General features: G+C 39.2%; 1 protein-coding gene across 7 annotated transcripts in view; it reads right to left on the reverse strand.

Moving 5' to 3' along the window:
• gria3b (glutamate receptor, ionotropic, AMPA 3b) overlaps positions 1 to 23,965 on the reverse strand; it is a 340,234-nt gene that overhangs the window by 179,710 nt on the left and 136,559 nt on the right. For all 7 annotated transcript variants that reach the window (XR_006313803.1, XM_043704895.1, XM_043704894.1 and 4 more), the window contains exon 4: positions 1,986 to 2,173. Coding sequence is in view for 6 of the 7 variants with exons in the window: in XM_043704895.1 (XP_043560830.1) it covers positions 1,986 to 2,173 (188 nt within the window). In the remaining variant the exon portion in view is untranslated. The remainder of the gene's footprint in view (positions 1 to 1,985; positions 2,174 to 23,965) is intronic.

Genomic DNA, 23,965 nt, shown 5'->3' on the forward strand with positions numbered 1-23,965 from the left:
TCTTGCTCTGCTCAGAACTTACTGACTCCTTTAGTCACCAATTAAAGATCTACTTTGTTAAGGTTTGCTTTTAAAAATCTGTTCTGTGGCAGAGCAATAGTCTTCCCAAACTTTGTGCCAACCCTGCCATCTCGTTTCCCACCTCAACTTCCTCCCGAAACGTATCATCAAAAAACTGTCAGTAACACCAATGGTTTGACATTCAGTACAATCTGCCGATGAACGTACAAAAGGATAAATTCCTCATGAGGATCCATTTCAAGTTAGTATCAGGCCTCTTAGTCCAGTCATGCCCAGATTATATTTCATCTTTCTTTTCCTTCATCCATGTCATTAATCCTCTGCAGTGAAACATGTCAGACTTTGTACAGATGCCTCAACAACACAAATTGCCATGTCCTACCAATCAAGAGTGTGTATTGTCCATTCCGAACCTCCATTTCCAAACAATCATCCAATCCATGACACCAGTCTTTCTCTGGTTCTGTGCATTTTCACTTCTCCTAATAATCTCCTGTGTGAAACTGTATTGACTGTCCTCTGAAAACCCATCAAGACAGCATCCACTATGTTAGAAACTGTCTCAAACTATGCATTAGATTAATTCTTGATTTACCAACCTCCCAGCCCCCACTCCACTAGCCCCCTGAAATTTGATGTCAGCCTGCACTATGGTACTTGGCCTTTCAGACTGGTTTTCTCATTTTGAAGTACAAATGTAGCATGAAAGGACAGGAATTTGAGTTACAAAATATGGTTTCTATGGAAACCTATCCCCAAAATTTAGAATTAGTGTACATTTTCAATCTTTCCAATATCAATAAGATTTTGTCTCTTGCTGTATAATCAGAGATTTAGAATGTCACCCTTTTATTACCGCTGCTTTATTTTTCACTCCCTACTTTAATCTATGAGCCTATCTATATTATTTGCTAGCAGATGGTTAACAGTCAGAGTTTATCAACTTCTAAAAAAAATCACCTATTTATTTGTTGTTTTCTTGATTCAGTACCATAAATTGTTTAAAAGTAACAACCCAGCCCCTTGCCTGTGATGCTTGAATAAAGTGCCTGCATTTTCCTTAACATGCAGTCTTTTTTTGTCAAACTGAAGGATTATCCATTAATCATAATTTTTGTCCAATTAATTTTTAGCATGTGTCTTCAGGAGTGCAACTTTTCCCATTCCCTAGATGCATGGAAAAAATATCTTCCACATTTCTATGGAATACAGTTTCTCATTAATGTAGCTCAACATAAATCAGCATACATAGTTTCAGATACATTTAAGAGGAGGGAGTTACACAGCTTCGTGCACGATCAATGAGGTTTATGGCATCAAAAGATCGTGTTGCTATATTCTGGTGTTTAAAAGCAACATCATAAACCAGATTGTCTCCGATTACAAAGTTTGCCTTTTCACTCACTTTTATGTGAAATGTCAGTGGACTTCTACCACTTTTCTAGTAACTGAAGAGCTGACTGTCTTATCAGGATATTTTAGTCAAGCAACAGAAGTTATCAATCCAAGTGGTGCAATGGGTCAAAGCTAGCTTGATATAGATTGTGTATAGGGAGAATAGTTTTTACTTTAACTGTGAAAAGCAGAGTAGTAAATGTAAGTAACACTTACAACCATGGCTATAAACCTTGTGAGTTGACCTTCAAAAGCACATTATTCAATTGAGCTCACAATCTTTCACAACCAGCACCACCAACGCTAATGCTATTAGAGTGATCCTCTTATAATGTGTATATGAGGCAGCAACTCAAAGAGAGCAGGATTACAGGATTCTTGCTGAGTAAATTGGACATTATCAGTAGGTAGTCTGGTGGGGATGTGAGGATGGATGTGGCTTTGCATCAGAACAGAAAGTCTGCTAGTGCATTACCCTCACTAGGTTTAACAAGACCACAATGCCATCACAGTGAATACAAAGTAATTCTTTTTGTTAAAAATAAAGAAACTACACAAACAGCAATTACCTGATCCAGAATAGCATTCAGTCTGTCTAGTTCACAGTCTATTAAATATCTTCTTTCTTGCCTTTTGTCCATTTCCTCAAAGATTCTTCTATATTCCATCACATCAGTGATGCTTCCAACTGACTTTGCTGTAACCTGCCAGTTATTCTGAACTGCAGCTTCCATGATTACCTGAAGGATGGAATATCCTGACAGAAGAAAAGAAGCACAAATTTAAGAATGAAACACTAAATTATTTCTGAAGATGAATTTTATACAGTATGTTATTTGGTAGTTTGCAACACATTCAAGTAATATCCTTTGAGAAAGTAGAAACTGAGGAACCCAATCTAGCAGAACATTTTTGTTTACAATGTCAAATGCTCCAACTTTTATTGAAGAGCTTTATTCCAGATTTGTGCTGCACATCACTGACCCAAAGATCTTTAGGTCAAAATGAGAGCTTTGTAACGAAAAGCAAACCTAAGACTTTCCACCAGATTTGAGTCCATGTATTATCTAAGCACAAGTCAAATACATGCTTAACAGATCAGAGAAATTTGGGCACAACAAGTTATGCTCTTAACTTTTTATGCCCAAGTCTCCTTCATCTTTTATAGTTGTCCATCAAACCCCTCAGATTGTACGAGTTTCCACCTGTAAAAATAGCCATCTCTGCAACTTTGACACATAATTGTCTTTCATTTATGCTTGTTCAGAGGGTTTTACCAATTTATGCTATGATTCCTTGTTAAAAGATCTGTACCAGACAACCTCTATTCTGCCCCACCTGAATGTCATCTTTATTTTCAATTTGTAGCAAAGGTGTTGTGTCACAAAAGTATTGTGGCCGATTATGTTTGTATCAGCATGTTAAATTGCTTAGTGACAATTTTCTGCTTTATTCCCATAAATTAGCATACTATATCTATCCAATAGTTATCCAGTGCCTCTTGAATGCCCCAATGATGGAATATTCAGACCAGTCATTAAAACATAAAGCTGAATTTCATGCTTTTTTTCAAGCTTGTTGGAATTTGCTTTGAATTTTTTGGAGGGATACTTGCCGCAGGGCCCAGTGAGATTTACCATTTTTCAGATCAAATGCATCTCATCAACTTGCCTCAATGCTGTTGCTCACCCCTGATTCTATCCCCATCTTTCCAGGTGCTATTCCTAGAATAATTCACCATTCAGCAGCTATCTGCTGAAACATCAGCAGCCTTTGCGCTTGCCCCAGCAACTGTCCACCTGGAAAGTCAGTCCAGAGCTGTCCTGCACATTTCCTGATATTTGCCCCACAACATGTAGGCACTTTGTGGGCAGGGACCCAAAGGTCCTGCTGGATGGATGGTATACAGGCGAGATGTCCTCTTTCTCAGGAACAGTACAGTAGGCCCCAACCCAGCTTGGTCTGAGGTTGCCACCCAGGTCAGTATAGTCTCAGCCACCTGGAGGAATGCCCAGCATAGTGAGAAGGTGGTCAACGACCTAATGCATTCTGCCAGCATAAGTGCCACAACCTTCTCTCTGATACCTCACACTTATTCTAAAATCTCATTAACTCAATGCAGCAATAAGAAGATGCACTTAATTCATGACTATCCAGACTGAAAATAAATCTATGGGTTGAGTGTAGTTGGGTTCTGAGTGGCATGAGCTATGGCAAAATATGTGGCAGAATTGGATGAGACATCGTGTGAAGACAATCTCAGCATTGGGAGAATCTCATTGCATTTTTTAATGCTTTTTCCGAGCAGTGAGAAGTTTCTCACCAAGCAGTGGTAGTCCCCACATCCCAGCAAGGCTCATGCTCTGCACTCTCACTAATAACTCCTACATCTTTCCTCACTCACTCTCATCCACCCCAACCCCTGACATGACTAACCCTGACTACCTTCTGTGCTCTCATCCTGATAAAGGGCTTATGCCCGAAATATCGATTCTTCTGCTTTTTGGATGCTGCCTGACCTAGTGTACTTTTTGAGCACCACACTCTTGACTCAGATCTCCAGCATCTGCAGTCCTCACTTTTACTTTCTTGCCCTCTGTGCTACTTACTCACTTGCTAGATACACCTCCACACCTTCACCAAAAATACCAGCTGTCTCACACACCTTCATCTCCCAAAATCTCTACTGCGCTCTCATCCCAGGAGGAAAACAGCCCACAATAGGACAGCAAAAGATGGGTAGTGGACTGCCCAAAACTCAGCTCCTCACTCCTTGTATGGAAGACTCCTGACTCTGATTGGCCTGAGTGGCTGACCGATTATGTCCAAGACACTGAATTGGTATTGGAGGCTGCTTGACTTCCATGTTGAGGATTCTTTACATCCAGCTTGTTTGTTGTGTTTAATAAGGTGGGAAGCTGAATTTAATGAGGTGAGGTGTGTTATTAATAAGGTGTTTAATAAGCTATAATCTGCCTTAATTGGGAACTACTACTGCTTGGTGAGAAACTTCTTACACCGCTCGGAAAAAGCATAACAAATGCAATGAGATGCTCCGAATGCTGAGATTGTCCTCACATGATGTCTCATCCAATTCTGCCACATATTTTGCCATAGCTCATGCCACTCAGAACCCAATTACACTCAACCCATAGTTTTGTTTTCAGTCTGGCTTGTCGTGAATTAAGTGCATCTTCTTATTGCTGTGTTGAGTTATTGAGATTGTTTTCACGTTAATAGCTCTTTAAAAGAAAATAATAGCATGTACAAGCTCTTGACATTCTTTATTAAAGCATGGCTCTACCGCTCACACTTTGTGATTTTCCAGGCACACACATAACACATAATAATAATTTATGCGATTATAATGCAAGCAGCTCCCAGAACTATTAAATGTGAGTACAACTATATGATACCAATATTAGAGTAAATATGTGCTAATTATAAAACTGAGTACAGACAGCTAAAACTGCAATCCTGTAACAATAAATTAATGATAATTGCAGCCTACATCCAGCAATGATATGATAAAGTGAATATTACCACTAGAATTGAATGCAGACAGCAAATTCAACACTCTATTCCTATCCCATCCATCAATTCCTTCGCCATTCCAATCCAATCCAGACGCTTTCTCCCTCCCCCATTGATACCCATCTGCCAATTTAACATGTGGATCAGTACATCAGTCATTCTCTCTTCATCAGAGACATTTTCCCAGACAAGCAGAGTGATATTTGGGTGCTTGCAAGGATTTAAATCTCCTAAAAATCAGATCAGGTTACGATCCTCACATAATTCAGCTCTCCTATGAGTTTTATCCAACTAGGCTCTGAGGTGAATAGGAAATCCCCTTAGATCTGCTCAAGGCTGTACGGCCTGTTTCAACCTTTAATTCTGTATTAAACAGTCAGGCACCAGTTTCCTGACTGGTCAGCAACTCTGAGATGAGTGCACAGTGAGGAGAACTACTGAGTGAAACAGACAAGCTGGAGAGTCTTTCAATAGTTACAGTGAAAGATTTCAGCCAAAGTCAGGGCACTATTCAATGTAGTTAAATTCTCAGCATTATTGCTGTATGAGAGATGATAGTCAAATTATTGAAGTACACTGCAGTGCTGTTGTCATCTGAGGTACAGAAGACTGTATGTGCCAATGACTGCCTGATTGAATCAAATATTACATTACCCCAGCTATTCATATGATACAGAGTACAGATTGACTACACCTATGTTAATCAGAGTCAACATGTCAACCAGTTAGTATCACTTTTGCCTGTGATGTAAATTGTTTTCAATTTGGCATTCTTGCATTTATCCTGATGACAGCAATTTGAAGATCTTTAGGAACATGTCTCTTTTTAGCAATACACAGGAAAATGCCAGCAAAATCATGGAGTCATAGAGAGAAACAGACCCTTTGGTCCAATTCATCCATGCTGACTAGATATCCTAAATTAATCTAGTCCCATTCGCCAGCATTTGGCCCACATCTCTCTAAATCTTTCCTATTCATATACCTATCCTGATGCCTTTTAAATGTTGTAATTGCACCAGCCTCCACCACTTCTTCTGGCAGCTTATTTACTACACGCACCATCCTATGCTTGAAAACTTTGACCCTTAGGTCCCTTTCAAATCTTTCCCCTCTCACCTCTATGTACTCTATCCATGTCCCTCATCATTTTATAAAACTCTGTAAGGTCTCCCCTCAGCCACCGATACTTCTCGGAAAATAGTCCCAGTTGATCCAGCCTTTCCCTATAGTTCAAACCCTCCAATCCTGACAACCTTCTTGTAAATCTTTTCTGAATCCTTTCAAGTTTCACAACATCCTTCCTACAGCAAGTAGAACAGATTGAATGCAGTATTCCAATAGTGGCCTAACCGATGTCCTGTACAGCTATAACTACCTTCCAAGTTGTATACTCAATGAATTAATCAATAATGGCCAAGCATACCAAACACTTTCATGATTATCTTTTCCACTTGTGACTTCACTTTCAAGGAACTATGAACCTGCACTCCAACGTTTCTTTGTTCAGCAACACTCCCCAGGATCCTCCATTAAATGTATTAGTCCTGCCCTGATTTGCAAAATGCAGCATTGCACATTTATCTAAATTACACTCCATCTGCCCCTCCTATGCTCATTGGTGCATCTGGTCAAGATCCTGTTGTACACACAAGTAACCTTCTTCGCTGTCCACTACATCTCCAATTTTGGTGTCATCTTCAAACTTATTAACAATACTTCTTATGTCCACATGCAAACCATTTATGTAAATGATGAAAAGTAGTGGACCCCGCACCGATCCTCATTGGCATTCCACTGGTCACAGGCCTCCAGTCTGAAAAACAAACTTCCACCACCACCCTCTGTCTTCTACTGTTGAGCCAGTTCTGTATCTAAATAGCCAGTTCTTCCTATATTCCATGTGATCTAAGCTTGCTAAACAGTCTACCATGAGGAACCTTTTTGAATGCCATACTGAAATCCATATAGTGTGAAGTTTCGCACGAGAAAGTGTTATTCTACTTCATTATTGCTCTCCTAATGGATTGAATCCTTCATGAGGCCTCGAATTTAATCTGTTACTATCTTACAAGCAGCAAATTCAAAAACTTCCTTATGAACTACATAGAAAAGATTGTCCTTATGTCATCTCTACTTCCTTTGCTATATAATATCCTAGAGGTTATCACTGATCAAAAACTGAACTGGATGGACCCAGTGATCCCACAGCTAATGGATCAGATCTAAGCTTTGCAGTCCTGCAACATCCAGCCATGAAAGCTGGTGGACAATTAAACAACTCACTGAAGGAGGAGGCTGTACCAATATACCCGACTTTGCACATCCTCGCACAAGAGAATGCAGAAACAATTGAAATCATCTTCAATCAGAGATAGAGTAAATGAACTATCCCAGTTTCATCTCAAAATACCAAGCATCACAATTGTCAGTCTTTAACTAACTCAATTTACTGCATGTGATGTTAAGAAACTGCTGTTGGCAACAGAAACTACAAAGATTATAAGCCCTGACAACGTTGCTTCGGTAATATTAAAGACTTGTGCTTCAGGATTTTAAATGCCCTGACCAATCCGTTCAACGAAGTCTACCTGACAATGTGGTTTGTCCTGTACATAAAGAGCAGATCAAACCTGGCCAACTACTGTCCCACCGATCTATACCTGATCAACAACTACCTCATGGAAGATTGTCATCGACAAGGCTATTATGTTGAATTAACTTTATTGTCACATGTACTCAAATGATTACAGTGAAAAGTTTACAGTCACCACATTACTGCACCATTTTAGTTACATAGGTACGGAGGTACAGATACTCAAGACCAAACTCTTAGGAAACAAAGGAAAATTAGAAAGGTAAAGAAATAAACACTCCAACGTTATCAGGCATAAGACCAAATCAGTAAAATAAAGAAGTAAGAAGTTCAGAATATTGATCTTTCTGAGTCCGTTCATGCCAGCACCTAGCCTCAAGAGAGAACTCCACTGCTGCCTGTGCCAGACCAACCAAAATAGAAGCCCACTCACTTTAGGTGCCATGTGGGGCTTACCCAATAATAATTTGTTAATTTTTATTCAGTTTGGGTTTTATCAGCACCCTTCAACTTCTTACTTCATCACACCCTTGATCTAAAGGTGGACAAATAAGCTGAACTGAATTCAAGAGGTGAGTATATGTCACTGCTCTTGATATTAATGCATTATCTGACCAGGTGTGGCACTGAGGAGCATTATCTAATCTCCCAAAGTAATTTGGAATCAAGAGGAAGAAGTTCCATTGGCTGGAGCCATACAGAGCACATAGGAAGCTGGTTCATGTTGTTGGATGTCCATCAACACAATTCTAAGACATCTCTGCATAAGTTCCTCAGGGTACTGTCTTATCTCAACATTTCTAGCTGATTCATTAATGATAATCCTTCCATCATAAATTATAAGTGAGGATGATCCCTGATGATTGTTCAGCACCATTCACCATTCTTTAGGTGTCGAGCAATCCATGCTGATGTACAGTGAATCCTGAGCTTGGGCACCACACAAGTACCAGCAATGACAATCTCCAAACAAGAAAAAATCTAACCATATTCTATTTAATAGTCCAGGCAATATCACTGCTGAATCCTCCATCATCAATATTCTGGAGATTATCATTGACCAGAAACTGAACCGGACCAGCCATATAAATAATGTGGATATAAAAGCAGATCTAAGGTGAGGAATCCTGGGTGAGTAACCCATCTTCTGAATGCTCCTAAGCCTGTCTACCATCAGAAAGGCACTAGTCTGGTGTATGATCCAGTTGCCCAGTTGGGTGGAGCTCCAAATAGACTCAAGAAGCTCAACATCATTCAGAACAAAGAAACCTTCTTGATTAGAACACCACCCTCCTCCTCAAACATTCAGTCACTCCCCTGCAGATGTACAACAGCAGCAGTGTGTACCTTCTACACATACATTGCAGCAAGTTACTGCCTCAAAAGTATCTTCTGAACCACATAAAAGGACAAGGGCAGCATATACAACATTGTTTGCAATTTTCCCTCCTAGCCACACACCATCTTTATGTGAAATGATGTTGCTGTTTCTTTAGTGTCACTGGATTGAAATATTGGAACTCACTTCCTAAAAACTCAATGGGTATAACTGCATTCCAAGGAACACAATGAACTCACAAAGCAGCTTGCCACCTCCTATCAAAGGACAATGAGAGATGGGCAATAAATGCAGGCCTAGCCAGTAATGCCTACATCCCAAGAATGAAGGGAAAAAAATGTTCTTATTTGTAAAGGATTGAGAACTCCCTATTCTTCTTCAAAACAATTCTATGGATCATTTAGCATCTGTGTAACCAGCAGAAAATGGCACACTGAACAAGGAATGACACCATTGTCTATGCAATACTTAATGTCTTAGACAAATTATGGGTATTGAATCTAGTCTTTTTTGAGCCAACCTGATACAAAACAAAAGGGCTTGTTTAATGATCTTAAGTCACAGTTTCAGGTTTTTTCTCAGAAACATTAGTTAGTTAAAATATTGTATACTTATCATGACTGTTGATAACTGCTAGATTAAAAATGCACTGGCTAAATATTAATTCTGTGTTATTAGTATTTCTGGAGTATTTACAACATAGATATGGCTAACATTAAGTAATGGATGACTAAGTCCAACTTAGTAGGCAAATGTGGACCATTTAATAGGAGTGAAATAGCTTTCTTTTAATCACCTGGAATGCTTTTGAAGTACACAGTTGGAGTCCTGGCCTAAAGGGATAAAACTGTAGCTGTTGGAAGAGGATGTGGATCATTTAAGAGACAATACAATAAAACTCAGCAGTGCAGCATTAATCTTTGTCCAGCCTTATTATTTGTCTTGCAAGCAGAAAAAAACATAAAATGTAGAGAAATTGTTACTCTCTTTTTATGCCATCCATTAGTGATTCATTTATGTAGTATAAAGAAAGAAATCTCTGAATTATTGCAATGAAAAGAGCTCGCGGTAATCGGTGCCATACTGTGTCGGAGTATTGTCATTCCCCCTCTGGAGAATTTCAGAAGAACTGAAGATCCTCTTTCTCTATTATTGCTTGTTAAAGGTCACCAAAGTGAAATGAATGCTGCCCATGAATCACAGAACAAATCCGATCCTGAACTTGACCCTGTTTCCTGTAGTCTGTGTTTGACAGTTCATAGGATAGAGAATGTAAAGAATCGAAAGGTCACAACAATGTTGGGGTGTCGATATCAGCGATGTGTTAGCTGTGAGACTGATGATCCAAAAATGACATAGATTGCAAAGGCACTTGAACATTATTGATTTGTGTTTACTTTTCAAAGCGACATATAGCACAGCTGGTTATATAAAGTGTGACATTATTATGGTGGCCTATGATGGGAGTGAGGGTATTTCATTCCAAAACTGTGGATTGGGGTTCAGTGACAACAGAAGCAGAGTGCCATACTTGAGAGTAAAATACTTGAAATTGCCTCCAAAAGAAAAAAGGCAACAAATACGTTAAAACAGTGGGGGTAGGAAATATAAGAGCATATCTGTCAGTACCTGAGAGAAAAAAGGAGACAAACATTTCTGGAAGATTCTTTCACCAGAATTGAATAACGCTCTTCATCTGAAACTCCTGCCTATCTTCTCTACCCCTGCTGCCGATGGTTTTGCCAAGTACATTCACATGCTTTTAATCTAATTTCGGAATTGCTAGTTGCAAAATGATTTTAATTTATTTTCAGTTGCTTGCAAATGAAAAGTAAGTTGTCACGACAGTAACATTATGATAGCTGTGTTACTTAATTTGCTTGTTTTTATCAAAGAAGGGCTTATGCCCGAAACGTCGATTCTCCTGTTCCCTGGATGCTGCCTGACCGGCTGCGCTTTTCCAGCAACACATTTTCAGCTCTGATCTCCAGCATCTGCAGACCTCACTTTCTCTTTGTTTTTATCAAAGTCCATTTGAGAGAGTCCTTTGTTCTTATTCATGTTTTGACTCTCCAATTAGTACAATAGAAACCAGAGACTGAACTGAGATTCAAATCTGAAGAAGGATAGTGTCTACCAAGAGAAAGTGAGGGCATGTCTGGAAGTTACTTGATCAATATTATAAACAGTATATATTTCCAAACAAAAACAGAAATTGCTAGAAAAGCTCAGCAGGTCTGGCAGCATCTGTGGAGAAATGGCAGAGTTAACATTTCAGGTCCAGACTTAATCTAATAGTTCTGAAGAAGGATCACTGGGCCCAAAATGCTAATTCTGCTTTCTCTTCATAGATGCTATCAGACTTACTATTTCTTTTTACAGCAATTTCTGATTTTGTTTCTGATTTCCACCACCGGCAGTTCTTTTTAAAAATATTTTCAAAACATATCTAGTGTACTGACTAAACTGAGAAGCATCTCCCCATGAACTTTTATCAGCATGATACATGCAAGCTTAACAGCATTCTGTTTTATGGTATGAATGGATAAAGCTACCTATTATTGAGGTGATAGCTGTTAGATGTTTTACCAATAATATGGACACAATATTAATGCCAGTCATTTCTGCTGTTGATTGGTTTTCTGGAACGGAGGATATGCTCTGCAAAGTTAACATTGAACCATTATGTCAGATCAGCATGCGCTTAAATTATGTAGATACCATTTTGATCAAGAGACGTCAGAGAAAGAAGGACAGACAACGTCTTCCTATCTTGGAATGTATTCAGTATAAAAGAAATTGCAAAAAAAATTCCAAGAACTAAAATTATCCGGAACAAAGAAAGAAAATATCAATACACAGTTATGTGAACTGTATAAGCTTGCACCAAAAATACATGTTCACAATGTACTTTCGTGTCAAGTGAACCTCCTTATGATTCAGACAGAATAACTAACCATGCCTCAAATTCATTAAGTAGTAGTTTACGAAGCTTGCAAGAGAGTTTTCCACAACACTGCTAAATTGAATTGTAAAGTTTAACCAATACCAGCATTGTGCTCATAACAGTCCATGGGGAAATGTGTTTCAATTCAGTCAGTACATTAAGATATTTGAAAATGTACACTGTTTGTAATATAGACCATAAAACTCATATATGGTCTCACTTTCTCTCGGGAGACATTTGCCTGTTTAGATCTGAATCTTAATTAAGTTAAGGCTGTGGGTTATACGCAAGATTCACAATCAGTATTAGCATTACAACTCTGACTGTTTATGTACTCACTATTGGGTGATTTAGAACAAGACCTTCTCCGCAAAAAACAATTCTAAATTAATTACTTTATCATCTTTTTGGTGTTAACAAAGAAGTTATCAGGATTATAATATGTTGGTATATGTATTTGGTTTTTGGTTTGTGTATTGATGAGAGAATTTAACTTCAGGTCTTCATCATGGGCGGCACGGTGGCACAGTGGTTGGCACTGCTGCCTCACAGCGCCAGAGACCCAGGTTCAATTCCCGCCTCAGGCGACTGACTGTGTGGAGTTTGCATGTTCTCCCCGTGTCTGCGTGGGTTTCCTCCGGGTGCTCGAGGTTTCCTCCCACAGTCCAAAGATGTGCAGGTCAGGTGAATTGCCCATGCTAAATTGCCCATTGTGTTAGGTAAGGGGTAAATGTAGGGGTATGGGTGGGTTGAGGTTTGGCGGGTCGGTGTGGACTTGTTGGGCCGAAGGGCCTGTTTCCACACTGTAATGTAATGTAATGTAATCTAATCTAATCTAATCACCTTATAATATTATTTTCTCATCGACAGAATTTAAAAGCCTTTTTTTTAACAAAATAGTAAATGAAAGACTAATGTCAAACAGAGAGCATAGCTTTAGCAAGTGGAGTAGAACTGGTTGGCTATGAAAAGAACAAACTGCTAAGCTGTTATGTTTCTTTGTAAAGACAATTTTCACAAAAAAGATCTGTTATCTGGTTTCAAAACTCACAATAAATTTACATTCAGTGAAGTAGCACTTTTTCAAGCTCAGACATTAGTAAGCATGTCAGAGTGAAGCAAAACAGTTGGAGAAGGTGAGGTTGGAGGCTGTGCTGTGAGGGTGTTACAAAAACTATTTGTGTCAATAGTACTGCATGAAAGCACCTTTGTTTTCCTAGTTTTTTTTTCTGGAACTGCTTCAGTATACCTTTGCTTCAGGAATGAATATTATTGTCTTGATGATTGCACTGGCTGGGAACATCTATATTTAATAATTTAAGGCAGAATAGGCATATGCAAGACTGAAAGAGACCATGGTGATCCAATGGTTTTAACTGATGCACAGCTAAAGTGACAGGATCACTCAACCACCCCAAGTTAATGCATACTCTCATTGACATTAATTCAACTTTCTCTAGAATACCAGACTTACTTACTCCTTCCAGCCAGTTCACCGATCATGCGGTCAACTGGAACAAAACAAATCAATTTTGTTGAACAAAATCACACAGAAAATCTATTAATGAAGACACTTAATTATAATACAGATGCTTTTATCTGCATTGTTTGTCCTCTTTTGTTCTAAGATTGTGAGGTTATTTATTGTGTTATATAATTGAAAGGACAGTACCCTGGCCCAATCATTATTTGCGATGAGACAGTCTTCAGCATGTCATTTAATGAAACACAGTCAAAACTGATTGTGCCTTCATCTACCACCTGTAACAATATTGATTGTTGATCGTGTTCAACAGGACATTACATCTATCAGGCTGCTGACATTGCCACTGCATATTTGTTAAGTCGAGGAAGAGAAGTGCACTGTAGAAAATGAAACGGACCCAATATATGACAATGTTGAAAATGCAAGAATAATTTGGTCTAAGCCTATAAATTACAGTGGTTGCCATCACAAATTGCTTAGGCCTAGCTGAGATCGGCTACTTTAGAATGAAGGAAGGGTAGATAATGAGCCTTTTCTGACATGAGATAAACCATTGATCACCCAAAGACAGTGCCATACAATCATTGACATTCCATACTAATAAGTCGAATATTGTAGGGAGAGTTGAATTAGAATCAATGAGTGCATGGTTTAACTTTGGGGCTGTTTGAGTGACTCTGTTACTTCAGCTATGCATCAGTTAAGACCATTGGATCAGAATGGTCTCTTCCAGTCTTGCACATTCCCATACTGTCTTAAATTATTGAGTTTATTGTAGGATAAGGGGATAAACTACTAAGGGTGCAGCAAACATCAATACAGGGATTATAGCTGCACCTTTTGAGCCCTAGTAGGAGATTGGGTTCAGCAATATTGGGCCAGATGCAACCAATGGGCAGATGCAACCAACAGCATTCAGGATATTGTGCATAATATCTCTAGCCTTATGCCCCATTTTAATTCCCAGCAATAATCATCCCGCTATCTGGTATTGGTGAGAAAGCATCTAATGGGTTGAACACAAAACTGCTTTTGACCGCAATGACCTTCTCTCACACCGACCTTCTCCTTCAGACATTCCTGCTTTCGGATATTGAAGAAATGCCACCCTTGTAACATCCAAAGAGGAAGGAGTGAAAAGTGCTGGAAGCAATAACATATGATTCAATTTCATGCCATCCAAGCAATTCTATACACCTTTTGGAGAATTTGTAACTTAAATTAGAAACTCTACCCTAATTTGTTGAATCTGCTTCTCTTGTATTGCCTGTCAAAGGCTAGAAGCAGGCTGATTTTCTGGCATGACGGGCTCATCCCCAGGCACTGAGAGCTGAGAGAGAGAGTACAAAGTCATATGTTTGACTTGTTATTGAGCTAATAAATGTCAAAAAAGGGAAAATTGAATTTTTCAGGAACCCTGAAACGAATGATAGTGAATCAGAAGCATTTCTACCCTCTGACCTCATTGGAAAAGAAAATTGGACAATGCATAGCCAGGCGATCAAACTATTTTTATTTTTGTGAGTCTGCTTAAGCCCTTCCAGGGGATCTGCAGAAATATGTTAATGGAGGTAGACATAAAGAGCTTGGGTGGCTACGTTCATAAAAATCTGCTCTGTATGCAACAAAACCAAAGGTATTTAAAGTGATCAACTGGTGTCTTCATGAAGAAAGATGATTTAAAATATAATCACGATAGAACCAGGAGGAAGTAGATGCTTCTCTCAACAAAACTGGATGATGACGATTGCCATTGCCAACTAAACAAGTTCATTGCTCTATGTCTAGCCCCACCATCTCAACTGAGTATTATCCCTCTCCTGGCTGCTCTGTCATTTTGACTTCTTTCCGCGGTTACCCTTCCTTTTTGATCATTTACTCCCTGGAAGTCTTGGTCCTACCAACCTCCTTCTGTTCCACTCCTGGATCACCTTGTCTTCCTACTTATTATTCCCAATGCCTCAACAATCCCCATCTCCAAAATCTACCTGCAACAACTTGAAATCTTAGTCAATGATCATTGCAGCTGGGATTGTAACAGGATTGATACAAGCTTGCAGGACAGCAGTTCAGCCTGACCATGTCTTTATTGGACTGACTGTAAGATGGATGTCTGTTGTGACTGCCTCATGGTAGAGGTCATATCTTTAAATATGGCACCTGGGGACGAATGATGGAAGGTCCTGGCACCAGTTAGCAATTCCGCCATTGCTGAACATAACCTAGTGCCACAACGGTGTTGTGGAAGCCTGGTGCATACCTACTGAGGTGAGCACCGTGAAATTGCGTGAAGCCTGAACTCATGGTGATACATCCTCCACTGAACTCACTGAAATTGACATGAAAGCCAAATTTGGGCAGCTCATGTTCAATAAATGGTCTCTCAATGGTCCACTTGTGCATTGTCTTGTGTTGTTCATCTGAGTGATTGTCCTTTTCTGGGGAGTGGCATTCCCATGTCCATTGCTGTTGCAATTGCAACCGTTGTTCTTTCATCGATGCCTTATGGTGCTGTAGACCTCTGGAGTTGACTGTTGATTTGTGATCTGTGCAGACTGGTTGACAGCTGTGCTACTTGTGTGAATATGTATTCAATCGCTCACTGCAACAATGTGATTCAGATAATAACTGGTATATGCAGACCCCACGTTGCCAACTGGGCTGAGTCTTACTGAGAATATTAAAGCTTTGCATCCTGATTGGCTCTCTAATGCTCAACTCTGGCAATGGCTTGGAAGTTTAGTCAAAATGAAATGTGGTTTTTTGCTATTTCACCTTGGTCTTCCTTGGATGGTTCTGTCATCTCTCCTCTCAGCTCCTTGGTATAACGTCTCTATCTCCTTCATACAATATATCATCTCGGGCTTTCAATTCATTCATGCTCTTGTGACCATGGGACCGTCCTTGATGTTTTCAAACCTTCTTTGAATCAATATTCCTTGCAACACTTGAGCTACGTCTTGTTTGATCTGAACAAGATGTCTGCATGGTAGATTCAATATCTTTGCTGGGTTGATGCTGGTTGAAACTGCTGGTTCACATTGGGTTTGGAAGACTCCACACTCTGTTATAGAATGCTCTACTTTCTTCATAGAATGATTTGCACTCAACAGCATACCACCACTGTATAGCTGCTTCCCTCACTTGAATGTCATGTCTCGATGATAGCTCCACAATACTTTTAGCAGGAACTTTGAGAAAAATGCTTTGAAGTGGCGTGTGCTCCAATTTGGCCATCATTTTATCTCTTCCAGATAGTTATTGATGGCAATGTTTATAAATTAAGAAAAACAATGCAGCTTTCTTTCTCTATCTCTTCTATGAACGCCCTAGTTGCAAAGATAACTGTCTGTCCTTGCAGCATTAAGGTTGCCTACTTCCTGTCTCACGGTGTCACACAGCACAGTATTTCATCATTTACTTCATAGTATTTCAGCATCGGTATTGCCAGCAACAGTTGTTTGATTTTAGTGAATGCTTCTTGTTGTTCTGTATCCCAATATTAGTGCGTCTTTTGCAATGAGTTATCAAGAATGTTCACAATGCAATGTCAAATTTGGTAAGAACACTTTTAGTAGTTGACAAATTTAACAAATAGTTACCCACATTTTGCACCTATTGTTGGTCATATTATTGCTACAGTTCTCAGGATCCAGACTGAGATCTTATAATGAAGGGCTTTTGTCTGAAACATCAATTCTCCTGCTCCTCGGATGCTGCCTGACTTGCTGTGCTTTTCCAGCAACACAATCTCAACTCAGATCTCTTGCATCTGCAGTCCTCACTTTCTCCTGAGATCTTTTTCTGTCAGTACATGATTTTGGTCTCCCAGTGTGAGGAAAGACATTCTTTCTATTGTGAGAGTCCAATGAAGGTTCACTTGCCTGATTCCCGGGATGGCAGGACTGACAGATGAAAAAAGACTGGATCGACCAGGCTTGTACTCCCTGGAATTTAGAAGAATGAGGGGGGATCTCATGGCAACATGCAAATTCCTGATGGGACTGGACAGGCTAGATGCAGGAAGAATGTTCCCATATGTTGGAGAAGTCTAGTACTAGGGTCACAGTCTGAGAATAAGGGGTAAGCCATTCAGGACTGAGATGAGGAAGACTTTCTTCACTCAGAGAGTTGTGAACTTGTGGAATTCTCTCCCACAGAAAGCTATTGGGACCAGTTTGTTAGATAGATTCAAGAGAGAGTGGATGTGGCCCTTGTGAGTAAAGGGATCAAGAGGTATGGAGAGAAAATGGGAGTGGGAAACTGAGATTGTATGATCAGCCATAATCATATTGAATGGTGGTGCAGGCTTAAAGGGCTGAATGGCCTACTCTTGCACCTGTTTTCTATGTTTCTTCAGGTATCCTTAATTGCAATTTTTCTTGTTCTGTTTTGGAATTATCTCACAAGTTCTGTGTAGCAGTCACACTGGATTCTGATTGTGGTCAACAAAGATGTCTTTCATTACATCGCTGAATCCATAAACAAGCAGATCATTCACTATCACTTTCATTCAGGAAGATCACTGATCATCACATGCTTCCTGCATTGTTTCTACTTTAAAGCCATGAAATGTCAAACTGCATGCATAGCCATCTGCATCTCCTGAACAATCTCCAGGACAAGTTGGAAAACTGTTGTTTTCATTCAGCTTCACTTGCTAGTAACCATCAAAAGTAATTACAATTTTTGTTCCTACATTTAGTGGCAAAATTGCTTTGCTGATTGTCATGGGGTAGTAAGATCTCTTCAGATAATCATTTATAATCACAGAATCCCTACAATGCATAAACAGGCCCTTTGGCCCAACATGTCCACACTGACCCTCTGAACAGTAACCCACCCAGACCCATTCCCCTGCCCTATTTTCTTATATTTACCCTGACTAACGCACATAACCTACACATTCCTGAACACAATGAGAATTTAGCATAGCCAATTCACTGAACCAGCACATCTTTTGAATTACGGGAGGAAACCAGAGCACCCACACAGATATGGGGAGAATGCACAAACTCCATACAGCCTGAGGCTCGAATCGAACCCGGGTCCCTGACGTTTGAGTTGATGAATACTCTCAGCTTTCCAGGGTTGTTTCATTATTATCCATTGTGTAGGAGCTGGAATATTCTTGGTTACCCCCTCTTTTCCAAATCTTCTACCAAGACTTGGGGCAACTGAAATTTTCACCAGCAGACGCTAGCTTGTCTCTTGCTCTTTTCTACTTTGGGATAATATTATCCAAGAAGACATCTTAAAGTAGTAAACAGAACACTGTACTCCACCAAGATCTGATTTATGGTCAACATTTATTGTGTTCATTGCAAATTTCTTCAGACTGCAATGATGCTGCTCCTTTAACGAGGTTATTTTGTCCTTGTTTTTTCAGAGGGGTCATAAAGGTACAGGTTCTGGGTTTATATACTTGAAAAGGTTTTAAGCTTTTAAAAAAAACTTGTACAATCAAAGAGAAGTGGCCAGTTCTCCTAGCTCAACTTTTTTCTGGCTTGGTTTTTGCAAGCAATGCTTTTGAGGCTGCTAGTCAAGGAAATAGCGCTATGCTGATTCTCTCTCTCTGACATCTCTCCTGTAAGAACCTGTGTTTGATTTTATCTTCTGTGCCAAGGGGGTGTTTATGGGGATGTTGCAAATATTTCAAACAGCATCAGTAAGTTGCAATAGAATCAACTGGGTTTTCAGATAGATTAAGTTATTCTGTTCTCTTTTGTTTGTGGTTTATTCAGTACTCTGTAAATAAATTCTGTTTCGTTTAAAACCAAGAGGTTTGACCAGCTGCATTGCTCCTGGAATATCCACTCTACATCTGCTCAAAACAACTGGAAAAGTTGGGATCTGGGCTACCTTTTTGAAATGTTTTGAGGGGGTCTGGCCTGGTCTATAAAATGTCATGTTAACGGTTAGCAGTTCAAGTTTTAGACTTGTCAACTATCTGGAAGTCCAGGTATTCAGTCTTGTCATTACCTTGTCTAATTTTCCCTCTTAGCAAAAGTATGGTAACATCATACACCTTTAACCTTGCTTTTGAAGGTTTCATTGTTGGATTATCACATTGGGTCACTTTACATAGTGACTCAGATAGTCATGATGTTGCATGATGTATCAGCGTCTACTTGATACTTAATATCGATTTGATGTTCTTATGTAGTCACCATTTCAACAGTCACAAACATGTATCAACTATTGACTGACTGAACCAATCTGTTCTATACAGTTTGCATTTGTTTATTGTACGTCCTTCTAGCCAAACATTTGTGTGATGATTGATTTGCCTTCTTGCAGTAAGAATACTGCTTTCCCTGTGTTAGGCTTGCCTTCTTTTGTGTGATGCATTTCACAGTATATGCATCCTGCCTTTTGTTCATGATCTTTCTACCCTTGTGACTTGGAATGTCTCAAAGTGTAACATGAAGGTTATTCTTTTTCTGTCATGGAATATATTCTAGCTGCATATTGCTTCTGCACATGTTCCTAAAAATACGTTTCTCCTCTCTCAACAGATAAGCTGTCATTATTGTGCCCTAACATTGAACACACATTGCTGATACATTAAGTTCCCTTCAGGGCTAAAGTATCCTTTCAAGGGTTCAAGTTTATGCTGTTTATTTTATTTGGATCTTGAGAGATTTAGGGTGGAATGTGCTCTGTAATAGTCTCTTACCAACAGAGGTAAAAGTGTAGCTACTCAACATTGCTCTGGCAAATCTCCATCTTTTAGATTTTGGTTATTAAAGACTGCTTTAATAACTGTAACAGACCTTTCACAGTCATGCTGGATTATAAAGAACTGGCTGCTTAATAATCTTCAATCAATTTCCTTATCCTTGCTGTGCCTGTTAAATTATTTAATCTGCAGGGAATAGAAGGGTGTAATAGTCATTTTAGTTATTACGTTTTTCAGTAGAATAGTAGAAGGTACTTTACAGAGTACAAATCTGCAGCATGTTTTGGCATTTGAAGTGATTTGATATTATTAATACTGAAAAGATGATATGAAATGTACAGACATAAGGAACTCCTACTTGCAGTGTGTTTGAAAGATACCCTTTGGACATTCTCTGGCTATTTCATTTCATTTGATTGCCTTTGAGTATGGGAAGAACTAAAACTCTTACAGCATCAAAAGAAAATAAAACTGTTCTGAAATCACAGTGCTTAGCAGAAACACTTATAGTTAACAAAAACTGAAATTACTGGGAAAGCTTGGAAGGTCTGGCAGCATCTATGTAGAGACATCAGAGTTAACATTTCAGGTGCAGTGACCTTTCTTCAGAACTGATGGTGGCTCGGAAATTGTTTTTTTTTATGTAGAAGATAGGGTGGGGGGAGGGGGTAAGGAGTAAACAATAGGTGGGGATAGAGCCCAAAGACAGAAAGCAGAACAGTTAGTCGATTGGCCTATGAGAATGAATGAGCTACTAATGGGGAATATTAGTGACTAACAATGCGTTGTGTGTATTAAAAGACCATGTGATAACAAGGCCTGGTTGTGAGAGTTGGACTAAGGACATGGGAGAAGGTGCCTCAATCTCTGAAATTGGTGAACTTGACATTAAGTCGAAAGGGCTATAGCGGAAAAAGAAGTGCTGTTCTTCCAGCTTATGCCTTTCGTTAATATTGATACCAGTCTAGGACATACTTAACCTTTAGAGATTTGATCTCCTCTCTTGTAATATTTTCCTCTCTGGTAACATCTTGGGTTAAATAACCACTTTTCAGTTTTTCTGATCTGTGAAATACGTCTTGAAACTGGACAAGCTTGTGAATCTGATCAAGAGTAGCAAACAAAATCCACCTTACTGTGATACACCTGTGGCATCATCCTTTATCACGTCCCAAACTGCAAATTATCTGTTTAAAAGGTTAGTATTCTAGTCACGTAATGTGTCAGATTATAATGGAGTAATGACAGGATTACAACAATTTTGGGGTCTGAAAGGAAGATGATAGAGATTTATACTGAGAACTGCTGATCAACTATACTGGTTAGCAAGAGTTGGTGCACTTGCTGCAGTGGGTTCAAATCCCAAAGTTATATTCATAGGAAGGAAAATAAATAACATGTCTTTAACAGTCTAGTGGTGATGGAAGAGTAAAACTGAGCTGATCCTCACTGGCTGACTCAATAAGCTGATACCTGAGCTGAGAAAACACTGCAGTCCAGAATATCACTGATGATTCTCGAGCCAACTTGGCTCATTGATGAAAGCTGGAGGGAAAACCTGTCACTGATAGCAAGGGATCTTGCTACCTGGCTCCATGTAATTCTGCATGCCAATGACCTAATAGACAAGTAAGACACAGTCAGACAAGCAGAAGGAAGCTTATCACCACTCTTCTGTCACTATTCCTCAGTACCTCTACACAGTATTGGGAGTCCTAACTCTTGGCTTTTGTAAATCTATTATCTGTTTTTTGGACTTAGATGAGAAAATGACTCCTTGCACACAGAGGGAGACATAGTAGGAAAAGAGATTAGGGGGTAAGGGTAGAGGTGTGGGTGGAGAGAGAGAGAGAGAAAGTGCACTTCTCACCAAAATACACAAATTCTATTTAATTTCTGAAACTCCAGATAAAATAAAATTACTGGAAATATAGAACAAACCAAAAATGTAAAGGGAAAAGATACTTTAGCATTTTGGTTGGAAATGTTGTAGAGAATCTGATGAACCTGGGTGATGGTGAGTTTTTTGGCATAATCAAGAAGTCTCGCAAGGCCTATCTTGATGTCAGTAATGCCCTGTTACAATATTTTCTAATTAGCCTGTTCAGAGATGTTACTACATACCTCTGGAGCAGGTGGGACTTGAACCCGGGCATCCTGGCTCTCAGATCGGGACATGACCATTGCACCACAAGAACCCTGAGCATTCTGTTCCCTTTTTCCAATTTTTAACATCAGAAAAGCTCTCACACACAACTGAGTTATTTTCCCATCACCAAAATCACAATTGACTGTTTTTTGTTGTGTAAACTACCAACCACCACCATTAATCCCCCAAGTAACAAATTAAATATTTACATGCAAAGCCCATTAAGGACAATGCAATCAATCAAAAGTGAGGCGGAGCATCCTGTTCAATGTACATGCTTTTAAGGAAAATGTCTGCATCAAATAAAAGCCTTATTTGGAGGCAACAAGGCACACTGTCTGAGACGTCTGTACCAAAATGAAGACATTGCAGGAGGTGTGAGATGGTGGAAATTATTAGCAATTCAACACATATATGGAGCTAGGTGTCAGTGTAAAATCTCTAACCAAGCAGGGAAATATTGATAGGATGTAGCAAGTACAACAATCAAATGCTGTTGTCTTCTTACAAAAACAAATGTAACAGCAAAGGGATATTGATAATATATTTGGCTTAAATGTAGCAAGGTGCAATTTAATACCAATATGTGAGATGATGCATTTTGGTTTAAAAAGAACAGTAATTATACTCTGAATAGACACATAGCATTTGTTCTGAGTGATGAGATAAGGAACAAGTTCACAGGATATTAAAGGCAGCAGCCCTGTGTGCTAAGGATACAAGTAACGTGATAGAATTCTAAGTTTTATCTTAAAAGGTATAGAATACAAACAGCCAAGAAGTAATGTCAATTTCATGGAAAAATGTGGCATACCGTATGTCCACACTATTACACGAATATTAAAGCTTTAGAGAGGCTTAATAACACTGATTGAAGTGAATATTGCCCAGAATGGAAAAACACAACACAAAAGTCTAAAGTCATTAAGTTTGTGTCTTTTTTCCATTGTAACAATCTAGATTACAGATTGACTCAATTAAATAATCCCAATGGTAACGACAGCTCACATATATATCATACCTATAACATAAGAAATTGTCTCAGTGTATTTAAAAAATTACACTGATTCAGAAAAGAAGATATTAAAGATGGTTGAATAAAAGCTAGGTCAAAGATGTAGATTTTAAGGATTTTCTTAAAGTAACTAAGTAAATTGAAGAATTGAGAGATTTGAAGAAAAAATGTGGGTAGTTGGAAACAGAAATGGTTAATATGATGATCAATAATTAATTCAGATCTCTGAAATACCAGTTCATTAACATATGACATTAATTAGAATAGAATAAGGAAGAACTTACACACATACTGCCTTTTACAGCCCCATTACACTTTACAGCCAATTATGTGCCTTTGAAGTACAGTCACTGTTCTAAGGTTGGGAAACTGACAGCCCGCTTGCATTTAAGCTGTCACAAAGCTTGTCTCTATTTTTTAAAACGGTGTTCCTTTGCTCAAGGAGACTATGTCCTTGATTTTTTTCAGAGGGGCAATAAACTGGGTTGGGCTCTGATCAGTCTGGTTTGGTACAGAGGTGAAAAAGATTTTGAGAGGCCTTTTGTTCATTTATAAACAGATGAGACTTCAGGCCAAAGTGGTCACGCTTTAGAAGTGATCTGCATAATAAAAGGGGCTGAGCTGAGCAGTTTAGTTCAGCTTGGGGGAGGGGCGTCGCTACCTCCAAACGGACCCCACCACCAAGGATATATTTCCCTCCCCTCCCCTATCAGCATTCCGTAAAGACCACTCCCTTCGTGACTCCCTCGTCAGATCCACACCCCCCACCAACCCAACCTCCACTCCCGGCACCTTCCCCTG

The sequence above is a fragment of the Chiloscyllium plagiosum genome, chromosome 15, assembly GCF_004010195.1.
Source record: "Chiloscyllium plagiosum isolate BGI_BamShark_2017 chromosome 15, ASM401019v2, whole genome shotgun sequence".
In the NCBI taxonomy this organism is placed as follows: Eukaryota; Metazoa; Chordata; class Chondrichthyes; order Orectolobiformes; family Hemiscylliidae; genus Chiloscyllium; species Chiloscyllium plagiosum.